Source organism: Meleagris gallopavo, chromosome 19 (assembly GCF_000146605.3).
Source record: "Meleagris gallopavo isolate NT-WF06-2002-E0010 breed Aviagen turkey brand Nicholas breeding stock chromosome 19, Turkey_5.1, whole genome shotgun sequence".
Classification (NCBI taxonomy): Eukaryota; Metazoa; Chordata; class Aves; order Galliformes; family Phasianidae; genus Meleagris; species Meleagris gallopavo.
Window position 1 is genome coordinate 4,814,185 of NC_015029.2, and position 14,489 is coordinate 4,828,673.

At 56.4% G+C, this 14,489-nt stretch overlaps 3 protein-coding genes across 5 annotated transcripts; 1 reads left to right on the forward strand and 2 right to left on the reverse strand.

The window, feature by feature from the left end:
* On the forward strand, positions 1–4,246 carry TOR2A (torsin family 2 member A; the record flags this gene model as incomplete). The annotated part of the gene is made up of 5 exons (XM_010721125.3): positions 1–55; positions 160–425; positions 1,432–1,607; positions 1,960–2,087; positions 2,644–4,246. Coding segments are annotated over 5 exons (1,008 nt in total), but the record flags the coding sequence as incomplete, so codon positions are not given.
* On the reverse strand, positions 3,687–9,980 carry TTC16 (tetratricopeptide repeat domain 16). 3 transcript variants are annotated; one of them, XM_010720839.3, is made up of 11 exons: positions 8,116–9,980; positions 7,835–7,925; positions 7,515–7,661; positions 7,344–7,444; positions 7,133–7,262; positions 6,815–7,029; positions 6,500–6,741; positions 5,893–6,034; positions 5,655–5,820; positions 4,952–5,093; positions 3,687–3,851 (listed from the first exon to the last, which is right to left on the reverse strand). In XM_010720839.3, the coding sequence occupies exons 1-11, from the start codon at positions 8,289–8,291 to the stop codon at positions 3,784–3,786; spliced, it is 1,620 nt and encodes a 539-aa protein (XP_010719141.1). In that variant the 5' UTR covers positions 8,292–9,980; the 3' UTR covers positions 3,687–3,783. The 3 variants fall into 3 exon arrangements, 2 of the variants coding, with proteins under 2 accessions (XP_010719141.1, XP_019476974.1); XR_004161659.1 differs by lacking the exon at positions 5,655–5,820 and having other exon boundaries at positions 3,764–3,851; XM_019621429.2 differs by lacking the exons at positions 4,952–5,093; positions 5,655–5,820.
* Positions 9,981–10,075: 95 nt separating this feature from the next.
* CERCAM (cerebral endothelial cell adhesion molecule) lies at positions 10,076–13,824 on the reverse strand. The gene is given in 12 exon segments (XM_010720840.3): positions 10,076–10,759; positions 11,245–11,428; positions 11,431–11,447; positions 11,512–11,639; positions 11,818–11,950; positions 12,026–12,132; positions 12,264–12,340; positions 12,426–12,545; positions 12,612–12,816; positions 12,894–13,028; positions 13,112–13,229; positions 13,438–13,824. Coding segments are annotated over 12 exon segments (1,593 nt in total). The 5' UTR covers positions 13,572–13,824; the 3' UTR covers positions 10,076–10,524.
* Positions 13,825–14,489: the final 665 nt, after the last annotated feature.

Consider the following 14,489-nt stretch of genomic DNA (forward strand, 5'->3'; position numbering starts at 1 on the left):
CTGCGCTGCAGCTTCACGGAGGACTGCGAGTGCGGCTTCGGGCCCGACCTGCGCGGTTAGGTTCCGGTTCTGGGTCGGGTGTGGCACGGCGGCGTTGGGGCGACCGCAGGACGGGAGCCGTCGGCCCCTCGTTTCGTAAAGGATTTGCTTTCGCCGCAGGTCTGGAGTGCGAGCTGGCCGTGACCCTGGTGGGGCAGCCCCTGGTGAGGCAGCAGCTGATGAAGGGACTGAGGCGGTTCCTGGAGAAGCGCAGCCCGGAGAAGCCCCTCGTCATGTCCTTCCACGGCTCCACCGGGACGGGAAAAACCTTCGTGAGCTCCATGCTGGTCCGGCACCTCTTCCCCGAGGGGCTGCGCAGCCGCTACGTCCACCAGTTCTCCCCCATCGTGCACTTCCCCCACGCGGAGCACGTGGAGCGGTACAAGGTGAGCGCTGCGGGCGGGTTGCGGCCGTCCCGGCGCTCAGCGCACGCTCAGGCTGCTCCTGAAGGCGGCCGGGCTGCGGCTTGCCAGGCGCTGGAGCAAAGGCTCCACGCAGTGGCTGAAGGATCCTCTGCGATCTGCGCTTCTGTTTTCCCAACGGCCGTTCTTGCTGTTATTTTCTCCCTCTTTAAATATTTACACGGCCCTTTGAATACGCAGCCAGAGTGTTTCACTTAGTGCCTTTCACCTGAAATTGTCTCTTTGCTTTCCAAATCAATAGCTGGGAAAACTTCCGTATGGCTGGACTCGATAATTCCCTCTTTACCCAACAAGGAGCTTCCAAACACAGCTTAACCTGTGGCTCCTGCAGCTGACAGAGGCGAGAAATCCAAAGGTGGAGGTTTTCTAAATGAAACCTCAGCAGTGGGGAAACCAGCACACCTGGATATTTTCCTTCTGGGTGTTTGGAGGAGCTGTGTGTTCTTTTGCATCCTTAGAAGAAATGTGCTCTGTAGGGTAAAGCCTCGTGCTGGGTAAAACGATGCAATTAAGAGTTACACACATATCCAGGAGATCTAAGCGTTCATGTGTGGGTTGGCATTGAAGTAACTTCAGCTGTAGTAAGGAAAGGCAGAGCTGTTCTCATTTGGTGCAGGCACACAATTTTGCACCAGAAAAGGAGGCGGCAACAAGCAGGTCTCCCTCCCAGTAACTGGGAACTGTGATGCAGTGAAAGAGAAGAATGTAAGGTGCTGTAGGAGGCTGAATACCCAGCTTTAGTTTGCTGCCTCCTTCTCACTGCTTTAAATCTGCAATAGAAGACCTATAATGAGCTAATAAATGGCACAGATAAGTCACTGTGCCAGGTCCAGGACAAAGCAGCCTGCCTCAGGGCTGGCTGTTCCTGCTCTGAGTAGGTGGTGCTGCACAGCTGCTCCTGTGCTTCACCTCAACCCTTGCACTGCAGTAGCTCAGGCCTGCTTTATGGTCTGGTGGATATTTTTCCTAGGAGAACCTGAAGCACTGGATCCAAGGGAACTTGACGAACTGCGGACGGTCGGTCTTTCTCTTTGAGGAGATGGACAAGATGCACCCGGGCCTGATTGATGTGATCATGCCATTCCTGGGACCCTCGTGGGTTGTGTATGGGACCAACTACCGCAAAGCAATCTTCATCTTCATAAGGTGAGATGGCCCTGTGTGGCAGGTGGGGCATCACAGGGCATTCCGTGCACTGCTTCTCACACGGGCACAGGATGATGCCTACTTCAGAGCACCCTTTCATTTTGCTTTTCCTTTTCCAAGCATTGAGCTTCTGCAGAAACCAACAGATATTATTTCCTCATGAACAGTCAAAATTGGAGTGTCTGTGAAAAAGCTCTCCTCTTCCTGTTATTTGCTTGCTGTTACAGGAGTCCTTTTAGGCCAGGCAGCAGGGCAAGCCTGGAGTGAGCTCATGCAGGCTGGAGGATGGCAGATCTACCTCTGTCCTGCAATAGCATTTTCCTGGGTAGTAAGTTGTCTTATCCTTGTGCAGCAACGCAGGAGGGGAGCAGATCAATGAAATGACACTGGATCTCTGGCGTGCCCACCGAGACCGGGAGGAGATCAGCCTGCAGGACATGGAGGCAGCCATCTCCAAAGCAGTGTTTGAGAACCCTCAGAGTGAGTGAATCTCTGCAGTGTTTCAGCAGGGAGCAGAGCCCAGCAGAGGGAGCCAGGCCCACTCCACACAGCCGCAGATGCTCTCTGGGATCTCCTAAGCAGGCAGAAGGGGACAGAAATTTGAAGGGAAAGGAATTGTGAGCTCCTCAAGGTTTTCTGGCAGAGGGAAGGAGTAGCCTGCTTCCCAAGCCAGCAGAGCTGTTAGCATGCTTAGCAAAATTCTTTTGAGAAAATGCGTATTCAGACAAAGTATGGCAAACAGCACAGCACACTCACTGAAAAGGCACTGAGAAGTGTCAATCCCTGCTCCCTGCTCGGATCCTTGCTTTGTCCTTGTCGCAGAGCAGAGCTTAAAATCCGAACAGCTCAGCTAAACCTAACCATTCCTGGGGAAAGACAAATCTATCTGGGGAAGGAGGGGTTGACAGCTGTTGGTTTAAGTCCTTGTACAAAACGAGCAGATCTGTCTTCAGCCGAGTACTCTGGCTTCAAACAAAGCAGTTCCTTGAATTCCAAGGACCACGGACACCGAAAGTAAAATCTTTTGCTTTTGCAGGTGGATTCTGGAAATCTGGGATTATTAATGAACATCTCATTGATTTTGTCGTGCCCTTCCTCCCACTGAAGCACCACCACGTAAAGCAGTGTGTCATCAACGAACTTGTGCAGCAAGGGTTAGAAGTACGTCAGGGTGTTGTCCAGGAGGTGGCTGACAGCATCCCCTACTTCCCAGAAGAAGAGAAATTATTTTCATCAACAGGATGCAAAACTGTAGCCTCTCGGATCAGTTTTTTTTCTAGCCTTGCTCAGATATGGGACTGTAAAGCTGCAGACTGGTGGGATGAGCAGCAGGAGTTACCATGCAGTAGCACAAATGCTCTTCTGCTGAATTTGTTTTTCCTAGCCCCAAGGGCACTACTGCAGAATGCAGCTGTGTGAGCAAGTGCAAGTGATTTGATTTAAAGCACTTTATCGTTTATTCTGTGGCCAGGTGAAGGTGGATATGCTCAGCCTGGTGCACCACTCAAGTCGTATCTGTGATGAAGAAGGAAAGATGTCAGGAGAGACTGCAGTGTCAGGGAGGTTTCTTACCCTGTCAGCAACACCTATCTGTAGCTCTCTCCTCTTCTGGCAGCTTCTGCTATCCAATGCATGAAGATTCTGAGCCCAAAAAACAATTGTTTTTTTTAAATACATCATTTTAGCATTTTTAAAAGCCATCTTTTAAGCATGGCAGTACCTCAGTTCTTTTGTACAATGTGACAATGCTGGTGCTGACTGCTACATTGCTGGCAGGTGAACATCCTCAACATTACCCTTTTCATTAAAAGGAAATTTTAGAGCCAACTTCTTTCCAGTTTCCTTTCTCTGTGAATAGGTGCTGGTAGGAAGCACCAACAAAAATAGGAACATAACAAGGGATATGGCAATGCTCAGCCTGCCAAGAACTCAGCTCTGCCTACTTGTCCTTCTGCCCATCTTTCCCCCAAGGTCCAAAGGATTTCTCTGCAGCAAACCATGGAAATGGAAAAACAGGACTTATCTACAAAAAAAAAAAAAGTTCATTCCTACCTCCAGAGGAGACCATGGTGACAGTAATAGTTTTTAAAAATACTTTTATTCAGTGGTAATTTCTGCAGCAGGCTGAGGAATTGGTGCTATGAGCTCTTGAACTTCTTTGATGTCCTTCTGCTGGTCAGACCTTGCAGGCACTGGCTGAACCAGCTCTGCTCAGCTTCACAGGAGTGCTACTTATGTGGGGACCTGAGGACAAGTTAGAGAAGTTTGTACTCCATGCTGTCGAGCGTGGGGAGTGTATGGCACTGCTGGCCTTTGTCCCATTTTAATCTCTGCAGTCAGTTACTGGAGCACAGGTCAGAGAATTATTCATATTCTGAGAATGAACTGCCTGGGGGGGTTGTGTGAACAGGGACATTGCTGAAGGTCCCTGATGTTCCTCTCATGCCCTGTGCTGAAATGAGCTGCTAGCACTCAGGACCATTCCAGCCTTACTCCAGCTTCGTGGACAGCCAATGGAGGAACAGCCTAAATGCAGCCCAGGAGCTAGTCCATCTACAACAGAACCATCCTGCCTGCAGAAATGTTAGTATTTCTAATTTTAAAATAAATCTTTTATGAAATAAATGGTTGAACAGTCATTTACTTGGATTCCTAACAGCAGCTATCATGGACAGAGTTAGACTTGCATTTTCATGGGCACAGCTGCCTAATGCAGTTGCACTTTGGGGATTTAGAGGCATAGCGATGATGCTCTATAATTAGGTAACAGGAAACAAGACAGTGGCCTTTCCTAGGGGTGGAGGTGAAACAGGAGTACCTGGTCCTGACGCCCTGTAGAGAGGAGCCAGTGTAGGTACAAGAAAGCCACAAGGTCTGTCCTGCCACAGCTGCAGGCAGCCCATTTTTCCCCTGTGCAGAGCACATCTCTGCATACAAGGCCGTGCTCCCAGGACTAGTGCAAGTGCAGAAGGTGAAACCCACACATCCTCTCTTGCCATCAGCAGCCTGGGGACAGGCGCCAGTGTCCAGGCAATGCTGCAGGTCTACAGCAAATACCCATCAGACCCTTCAGCTAAGGGGGCTGAGAAGGAATGAGGGTTCTGCTTGGAACAAGTTTCCCACATGTAGACATTCCACCAACCTACTGATGCCTTTTAGGTGCAGACAATGGCAAAAACAGCCTTTGGCAACAAGAGTAATTCAGCAGTTAGGTAGCCAAAATGTGCTTCTGTGCTCCAGAGCAAACAAAGCCCTCATCAGAGTTTGAACAAACCCAGTTTGGCGCATGTAGCAGCAGCAGGCTAACACCCAAGACAAATTACCCCACCACCACCAGCACACACCTACTGTTTCTGTCCATTGGGTGTCATCAGATGGAAGTCTTGGAGGACTCTTAAGTGTTTTATCTAAGGTTTGCTGGGCAAAGCTCCTCAGGATAGCCTGGACAGTCTTTCTTGGAAAGAGGCGGTATGCAAGGGAAAGGATCTGCAGTGGCAACAAGGCAAGACCTGAACATCTTCCTAACATATCAGCACTCACAGAAAAACTTGCCTGCAATGAGCTCTGCACCACAGGTTTCCCCTGCTGCAGCCAAACACCTGCCAGCCTCACCAGGACCTGCTCTGGCAGGGAACCTGCTTGGTTTTGATTTTGTAAAGAAATCCCAGATCTGTTGAACCATGCTGCTACAACAGTGCAATGCTGGAGACAGCAGTGTGGGGATACTCTCCCCTTGCCCGCAGTCAGCTGCAGAAGGGCTTCTGCCCTGGATTAGATTTAAAGAAACAAAAAAGTGAGAATAAGCAGGAGAAGATGATCTGTCCGATGACTCTAACACCAAACTGCTGTAAAAGCCAACATATAACCATTGCTGCTTGGCTTGGACCTGTAGCCTAGCAGGTCCCCCAGCTCATGTTTCTTGATTCCTACAGGTGGCCCTGATGCAGAACAGAAACCACCTAACCATCAGGCACAGTGCCTGCAGCTAAGCCAGGAATGCTGCCCGTTGCCTGAGGAGGGCACAGAGCAGCAGCAGTAGGGCTGTACCTTGCTATCCGTGGGGCTGAACCACAGACTGCGTGCAACATCCTCCCTCGAGCTCTCCACCTTCCCTAGGCATCGCTTGGCCATGGCACGGCACAGGTAGTACAGTGCTTCTCGGGGGCTGTGTTCAATGGCCATAGAAAAGCAAGCTTCTGCCTGCAGGAACCGCCTGCGAGGGGACAGCAGTGTGTGTCTGGCTCACCACAGGCTCTCAGGCAGCCTACACCGCCCTGCTCCTCACCTGGCTGCCAAGTCCTGCCAGCCCTTCTCATGTAACACGGCTGCAACACGTCCCTGCACAGCACGGTTCCCTGGTCTCAGCTCCAGCGCCTGCTGGTAATCCGCCAGGGCATAGGTCAGCTCCCCCAGGCGAAAGAAGCAGTCTGCAGAGAAGAAGGGCCATCTCAGCAGGGCTGAGAGGGGCTGGTTGTTGCCCCAGGGCTTTGTCTAGAGCCAGTGGGAAACACACACCTCGTGTCCAGCCCACCCCAGGTTTCAGCATCATAGCTAAAAGCTCTGCTCTGCAATAACCAGCACATGCAGCCTCGTCTGGGGGGAGAGCAGCAGTTGCCAGCAGTGCCCCAGAAGATACTACGTGGAGAAGGAGTAGTAGCACCACTCCTCATCCCCTTCCCGCTGCTGAAACAGTGCACTGGAATCAGGATCAAGGGAGAACCCAGCTGCCCCACCTCCTGCTTTTGCCACAGGTGCCTAACACAGGGCTGCAGGGCAAGGCTTCTCTCTGCAGACATTCACTGCCTGAGTGCCAGCCACTGCCGTGTGACACCCCAGCATTATCCACAAGCCACTGACATTACCCTGCTGTGACAACCAGCCCAGCCACTTGCCTCCTCTGTTGGCGTAGAGTCCCTGCTCTGTTCTTTCATTTTGCAGTGCTTCACCAAGGAGCTTTACAGCCTCATCAAGTTGGCCCAGAGCATAGCAGTGCACAGCACAATCATTGTAGGTGAGCACCAGCTGCCGCTGAGCCTCCCGGGCCTCTGGGCTCCCCGCTGTGCTCAGCTCCCTCGCCCTGACCAAGTCCTTGCTGGCTGCACTGAAGTTCTTGAGCTGTCGGAGGAGGGTCCCCCTGTGACACAGGGACAGAGAAAGGAAACTCAGACAGCAGTACAGCTAACTACCTGCAGCAAAACGATCGCTACCTGAGGGTGAAGAATTCAGCAGCCAACGGGTCACTCTCAGTAGCAAAGCTGATCTCATACAGGGCCCCACGCAGGTCTCCACACAGGGCCTTCAACACTGCCTGGGCTTTGGCCTCCTGGCCTTGTCTCAGCAGCCTCTGCCACAAAGCCTGGGCAGCTCTGTGCTGTGGCTCCAGCTTCAGGGCCCGTTGGATGTCCTGGTGGCACAGGGCCAGCTGCCCAGGGGGCCGATTACTTTCAGGACCTGGTGCTTCCTACTGTGGCCTCATGTCCAGGAAGGGCAGGCAGAGTCCCTCAAAGGGACCAACATGGTCATACCTGCCCAAACCGCTTGTAGAAGAAGGCCCGGAGCACATATATATCAGGGTTCCTCACATCCTCCTCCAGTTCTCTGTTAAGCATCCGGAGGAACTCTGGGAACTCACCAAGGGCAGCAAGGCACAAGATGCTGCAAGAGAGGGACAAGGCTATGGGGAGCCTACAGTAAGGCAGGGCCAGCCTGCTGAACAGCCTTCAGCCCTGGCTTCACCTCCTCTGGTAGAACACCCTGCAGTGAGGCTGCAGCTCAGCCGCCTGTGTGAAGGCCTCCAGGGCCTCACTGTAGAGCTCCTGGTTCAGCAGACTCTGGCCCTGCAGGGATAGCCAGTCAGCATGGTCACAAGTCGGGGCTGCAGATGGGGAAAAGTGAGTGGTTGCTCACCTGCAGGTCAAGGACAAGAGCCAGACGAGCCAGGCAGTGCTGCTCCTGTGCAGGTGCCAATGCAAGCGCCTTCATTAAGTTCAGCTTGGCTGACTGGAAGTCACAAAGCTGGAGGAAAGCCTCTGCCCGCTGCTCATACAGCTCTGCCTGCACCATGGACACCCTCAGCCCATGCTGCCAGGGCCCAGCTATGCTCCAAGTGCCCAGAATCATGCTGGCACCATGCTAACACCATAGCAAAGAGCACCTTGAAGCGAGATGCCAGTGCTACAGCCTTAGCAGTGCTGCCTCCTGCTCCCAGCTCTCCAGGGTCCCATTACCCGCTGTGGATCCAGGTTGATGGCTTTTGTATAGCAAATGATGGCTTCCTCCCACTGGCCACAAGAGGAGAAATCCCGTCCTTTCTGCCAGCTGCAGAGAACAGAGCCATGAGCTGGGCTCACACTGCCCAACAGGGAGATTGTCACAGAGCCCGGACACACACGTGGCTGGAGGGCAGCAAGGGAAGGTGGTGGATATGAGGATTGCCATAAAGACTGCTAAGGACATTCTGAGCAGGGAAGGCAGCAGTGTGAACACAGAGCAACTCCCAGGCACTTACTGCTCCTGCATCCTGCCCTGCACAATGGCGGGAAGGGATCCCACACCACTGGGGCTCTCCACGCTGCGCAGGCACTGGCTGGGCCCGAACAGCCTCCGCAGGGCCTGGGCCCGGTCCCAGCCGCTCTCCAGCTGCTCCTCGGGCACGGCTGTGGCAAACAGCTCCGGGACCTCCATCTCCACTCCTACCTGCGGGCACACGCTCAGCCTAGCGACCCCGGCTGCATCCCCAACCCCTGCCCTTCCTAAAGGGCCCCGCCACAGCCACAGGCAACCCCAGCGACCACCAGAACGGCGCGCAGGGAAGAAGGACGGATTATCCCCCGGCCCGGCCCCGCAACGCCTCACGGCCCCGCCCCACCTTCCGCAACCAAGATGGCGACGTTGCCCGGAAGCAAGATGGCGGAGACGCCCACAACCAAGGTGGCGGCTGCGCCCTCAACCAAAATGACGGCGGGGCGCCCGAAGGCCTTGCTGGCTGAGGTCCTTGCAGATACAGACCCAGCGTCGTGCCGTTTCGGGGTCACTTAGAGGCTAACGGGAGGATTTGTCCTTCTCCTCAGGGGACGCTGCGGGGTTTGGCCTGGGTTTGCGCCCTGGAGCGTGCTTGGACCCCCATGGATGGGGACAGTGCCGCCCCACCTCAGGGCTCGCAGTCCCCAGCTCCCACTGAGCCCTGTCCCACCACGAAGCCCCGCTCCAGGCTCTCCCCCTTTTTTCCTCCTCTCCCTCCTCCTCCCTGACGCTGTTTGGCAGCGCAGCAAACATGGAAACAATCAGCGTGGCCGCCAGGCCTGGCAGGAGCGCACAGCCCTGGCGCAGCTCAGCACAGCCTCTTCCAGACCCGTGTTCCTTGGAGTCGGGCCCCGCACGGCCGGGGCAGCCATGGGGCAGCTCCAGCGCCGTCTCCTCACCCTTCATCTGCCTGCGGGGGACCAGTGCCTTCTGCCCCATCAGGACTGCCGTCCTCAGTCCCTCTCTGAGGTCCCTGCTGGTGGCTGCAGCCTCAGAACACCTGGCACGTTCCCCCTGCACAAACATCCTTTTCCCCTCAGCATCTGTGCCCCGCATTGTGGCTGTGCAGTAAAGGTGTCCCAGCACCTCGTGGCATAGAAAGGCAGAGCTGTCTGGAATTTCCTAGCTCACCAGCAGACCAGTCTGCTCCCACGGAACTGGAGCAACTAGTGGGGAGGTTTCAGGCTCTCATAGGTTCTGAGTTAAGCTGTTTTCTGCCAAAACATTGGAGTTTCTGAAAGCTCCTGGCCAGCTTTGTTACAGCTCTCCTGCCAGAGCTGCTAGGGAATGCCTTCTACCCTCCAGCACCACTCCAGCATCCCAAAAGCTCGGTGTTCTGCTGCATGCGTCCTGTCTGAGCTACAAGCTGCAAGCACAGCAGCTCCATGCCCACATCCCAGCAGGCACTGGAACGCACCCTGGGATCTCACAGAGCCCCACGTACTGCAGTGCCACTGCCATGTCCTTCCTCTGCTCCAGCTGGCACCCAAACTTCACCCTCTGTTTACAGCTCCCATCCCAATCTCCTCACGCCTGCAAGGTCTGCATCCAGGGTACCACAGCCACGGAATCAATAGAGGGGAGAGCAGCAGCTCTGGGGACTTGGCAGCCCACTCAGACTAGAGTCAGTTGTTTCTCTTCCCCAGTTTTCAACCAAGCATTGCCCTGCAGTGTTCACTTGCTCCGGGGACTAGAAGTTTTAGCACAAAACAAACATTCGCTGGCTCTTGTAAAGCAAACACCCTACTCCAAATCTGGCCACAAACGTGACACATGCCAGAGACCAGCAGGACTCAGCTGCACATCCTGGTGCTCAAATTAGCAAAAGGTTTTCAGTCCAAAGGCCAAAACCTCTGCTGAGAACATCAGAACAAATGAGTGGGAAGACACTGTCATCGGTGTTATCTGGGGGCACCTCTGCCCAGCACAGCCTGCAGCCAGGAACGTCAGCTCCAACACAGTTGGTTTTAATCCTCCTGGGCTTCAGCCCAGATATGGAACAGGCAGGGGTGGCAGGAGGCCACATGTGCACTTCCAGGGCCTTCCCCCCTCCTCCTGAACCAGCAAATCCACATGCGACATCCAAAAAATAATTTGCACTACTCAGGAGAGTACAGAGCCGAACACCACAGTCTGGCAGCCCCTCTGTCTGTCTAGGCACCATTTTGCCAACAGCTCCAGGGACAAATCCCACTTTGGAGCATGGCAGGGGGAGAACCCAATCAACGATGCTCCCCCCTGGGTCACGATGCCTGGTCCCTATGTAGAAAAGCAGTGAGCATCCCTGCTAGTGGTCCAGGCAGAAGTAAGCCCTCTGCTCACCGATGCCTTCCCATGGGTAGGTGAGGAGAGTCTGGCTGCTCCCAGGGGGTGTCCATGTCCAGCACCAGCACCCTCAGAACTCATCGTGGGATGCAGAGCGAAGATACCCCCCGCCATCCCGCAGGTCCCTCAGGGTCTTCTGTGAGCCCACCCAGCCTGTCTGTTTGGAGTCATCGTCCCAGATGGTGGAGGTCTCTGTGTCGCTCAGCCAGTTGCTGTCCCCAGCATAGTGGGTGGGATAAACCAGGAGTGGGTGAGCCGAAAACACTTGCAGGTCCCGTGGGGCAAAGTGCCGCTTGTAGTCCTCGCTGGGGAGACCAGGAGGAGAAGGACACGTAAGGAGTGATGGAAAATACAGCAATGGAGTGAGTGCATGGAGGATGGCACTGTTTTGGGAGTGATATTGGCACCAGAGATGCTGTGTGCTCAGAGTGCCCCCCCCCACCCTTCCAACCCTTCATTTTACCATCCTGCTCTCCCCGTTTCCCACATCCTCTCCCCCAGCGCTTGCCCACCTCCAGCTGCCTTCCCCTCCAGGACCCCCACCCGGTGAGGTGCCCCCAGTGAGGCTGAGCCCTCCACAAGGCCAGCCCCACACCCCAGCTCCATCCCTGCCGCCCCGTGCTTGGCAGAGGGCCATTTTCCAGCAGCCGGCGGCCAGGCGGGGCTGGGGGGGAATGAGCTCATGCTGCAGATGTTTTCCTCCAGCCAGGGCGGAGGGGAGAGACGGGGTGGGATGGTGGCAATGGAGAAGAACCACATGTTCCCACAGCAGTGCAGCTCTGCTCCTTACTTGGGGTGTTTGTCGTACATGATGGGCAGGAACTCATCCACAGGCAGCATTTTGGAGAGGGGCTCGGCAGCCAGCAGCTTCTGCGCGCCACGGAGGGAGATGGCGTACGCCAGCGTCCAGTAGGAATACCCAGCTACCACCAGGTTCCGGACACCCTCCACAGGAGCTTCATCCTCTGCGTTCACTGTTTCCTCCCCAGGTAGCTGCAGGGTGAGTAGTCAGAGCCGGCCCAGCGCTCACCCTGCACCCCTCATCCCCAGCACCTACACAAGGTCCCAGTCGTGTCGTGCCCCCTCCAGTTCCTCCATCAGCCGCTGCAGCCGGGCTGGGAAGGACACCTCAAAGCGCACGTCATCCTCAAAGACCAGCACCCGCTGCAGCCCCCGGGACACGATCTGTGGGGAGGACACAGCTGCTGATCCACACTGGCACCACACTGGGCCATACTGGGCTATACTGTGCCATACTGGGGCCACTCAACCTGAAGGAGAGACCCTCTCCCCAGGTTATCCAGGGAGAACCTATGTTGTACAGAGGGTCCCTACCCCGTGCCTGTGCCCCTCAGCCCCATACCTCCTTCCAGATGTTGTAGTGGCTCAGGAAGCATCCAACCTCCCCCTTGGTGAGCGTGCGGCCAGAGAAGGGGTCATAGTACCCTGGGAGCAGGTCCACTCCCAGCACCTTGATGTCACTGCTGTTGAGGGTGCTGCAAGGCGAGAGGGTGGGTCAGCATGGTGTCCCCAGCACCCAGCTCCCTCCCAGGGTGACACTATGCAGTCACCTCCCATCCACCGCGTCCACCACCCGCACAGCGATCTCCAGTTCCTGCAGGGACTCCAGCATCCGCTGGCGCCGGTCTGGCCGCCTCACAAGGTTGATGAGGAAGATCTGGGGAGGAAGAGAACAGTCTCACCAGGGCAGGGGAGAGGGGGCACATCACTGCAGTGTGGGACAGGGGACGTGGGGTTGGCTGAACATCAGGGCGGGAGGTCCAGAGGAGAGGCATGGGGGGCACTTACTTCATCAAAGCCCAATTTAGTGAGTGATTTGGGTGGGACGGAGATGTGCCTGGAGCGCTGCATGGAGGGACCATCCACTGCGGAGAGATGGAAAATCCCTTCCATGGAGCCTGCAGCCCTCTGTCACTGACAGGAACAGCACAGGGACCCCTTGGAGCTCACCCATGGCCTCCAGCGTGAGATGCACAAAGTTGACACGCTCATCCTCCAGCGTCTGGTGGGCCTTCACAGGGACGTTGATGTAGCCAAAGCGCTGCTGGTTGCACACATGGACCTCAGCACCTGCAGGTGAGGGGGTTGAGCACCACAGAGGCTGACCCCAGCCCTCCACAGACCTCTGACCCTCACCGGCCTCCTGGCAGGAGTAGGCAAAGACAATGATGTCATCGAAAGCCCAGGTGTAGTTGGGATGGGGTGGGTAGAAGGCCAGCTGTGCTGTCTCCTCCTTCTGCAGGTCGATCAGGAAGGTGGCGTACACCATGGGCACGGCGAAGCAGCCCCGGCGCTGCCGGTTCTTGGTGGGGAAATAGTCAGCCGTGCGACGATAGAACCCCTGTGACACAGCGGTGTGACAGTGACAGTGCCCAGGACACAGTGCTGGGCAGCCCCCCCAGGGCTTCTGGGCTGTACCTGGGGCGTTATCCCGCACCAGAAGTTGGAGTAGAAAGTCTGCGAGTCCAACATTGGGGCCACCACCGACTTGTTCTGCGCCATGAGGAAGGTGAGGGTCTGGTTGTTGGTCAGGATGCTGTCCGTGTCCACAAACTGCGGGGACAGAGCTGGTGCTGGAGGCATGGGGATACCCACACCCCATGTGTCATGACACCCGCATGCTGCCTTGTCCCTACCAGGATGTAATCCGCCCGCAGCCCCCGGGCGTAGCTCAGAGCCTCCTGCTTCAGCCTCATCAGGTTTTCATAGCGTTTGTCACTCCAGTGCTTGGGGCCGAGCTCGTCGGGGTAAGCACTGTGCGGTGGGAGGAAGGCAGAGGGTTAACTGTGCAGGCTGGGAACGCACAAACTCAGTGCACACACTGCATGCCGTCCGCCTGAGTCAGCACTGAGCTGAGCTGGCAGCAGCACGCATGCAAAAAGCCCTGCAAACACCCCGTGTGCATGCAGGGGAGAGGTGCAAGGAGGGGGATGCAATGCAGAGTTGTCCCCCCTGGCCCCACCTGGGCCCCTCTTCTGCCTTCCATGCCACCGAGTGATAATTGCTGCCCACTGCCTGCAGCCATTCCTGCAGCATCGCCGTCGTGTTGTCCGAGTTGTGGTCCGTCGCACACCTGGGGGGACACGTCAGTCCCATGGTGTTTGTGATCCTCGGGGTCCCCACCAGACACAGACCCCTCCCTGCCCTACCACACTGAGAGGCTGAGCAGCAGAGGGGAGCAGAGCTCGCTCGGAAAGGCAACGTGTAATTTGGAAGAACCACGGCTGCGTTCGCCGGAGAGGGAAAGGCAAAGGGGTCATTTCTTCCCCACCGCCGTCCTGCGGCTCTCGCTTGCTCTCAGCCCCCATCAGCCCAACGTCAGCTTCCCAACCCCATTCCACCACTCCTGCCCCTCTGAGTCCCGCTGCGCCCACGGCCACCGGCTGCTCTTCAGAGGGTCTCCAGGGGGTGGCAGGACCAAAGCAGCCCCTCGGCTCCCCCCAGCCCAGCCTCCCTCCAGCGGGACCCCTCCCCGCCAGCCCCCACCTCATCCCCCGTAAAAGTTTCCACTCCAGCATGTGGCGGCTGCAAAGGAGAGGGGAAGAGGAGGAACGGGGACTCCTCTCCCACCCTCCACACGGTATAAAAGGGGTATGGGGAGGTTGTGCTTGGGCCATGGGGGGGACAGGACAGTCCCCCCGGGGAGAGGGAAGCAGCACCCATCCCTGAGGATGTGGAGGGCCCACACGAGCTCAGGGTGCTCTCTCACGCACACCAGCCCTACAAATCCAGGAGGGAAACATTGAGGGGTCTCTGTTCCCCCGCTGCAGTGCTGTGCCCCCTCCCCGGTGCTCCCACAGCCGCTCAGAGCCCCCCAGAGCAGCCACAACCCCTCTGTGGCCACGGGGTGCCACCACCACGGGTTCCCCGTGCCCCAATGGGATCCCCATGCAGTCCCCACTCCTCCAGGTCCCCATCCCCCCTCACCCCATATCCTTATTCCCCAATCCTTGAGAGGATCCTGAAGGAATGGGGACACCCCTCTAAGGTCCCCATCCCCCTCGGATCCCGGTC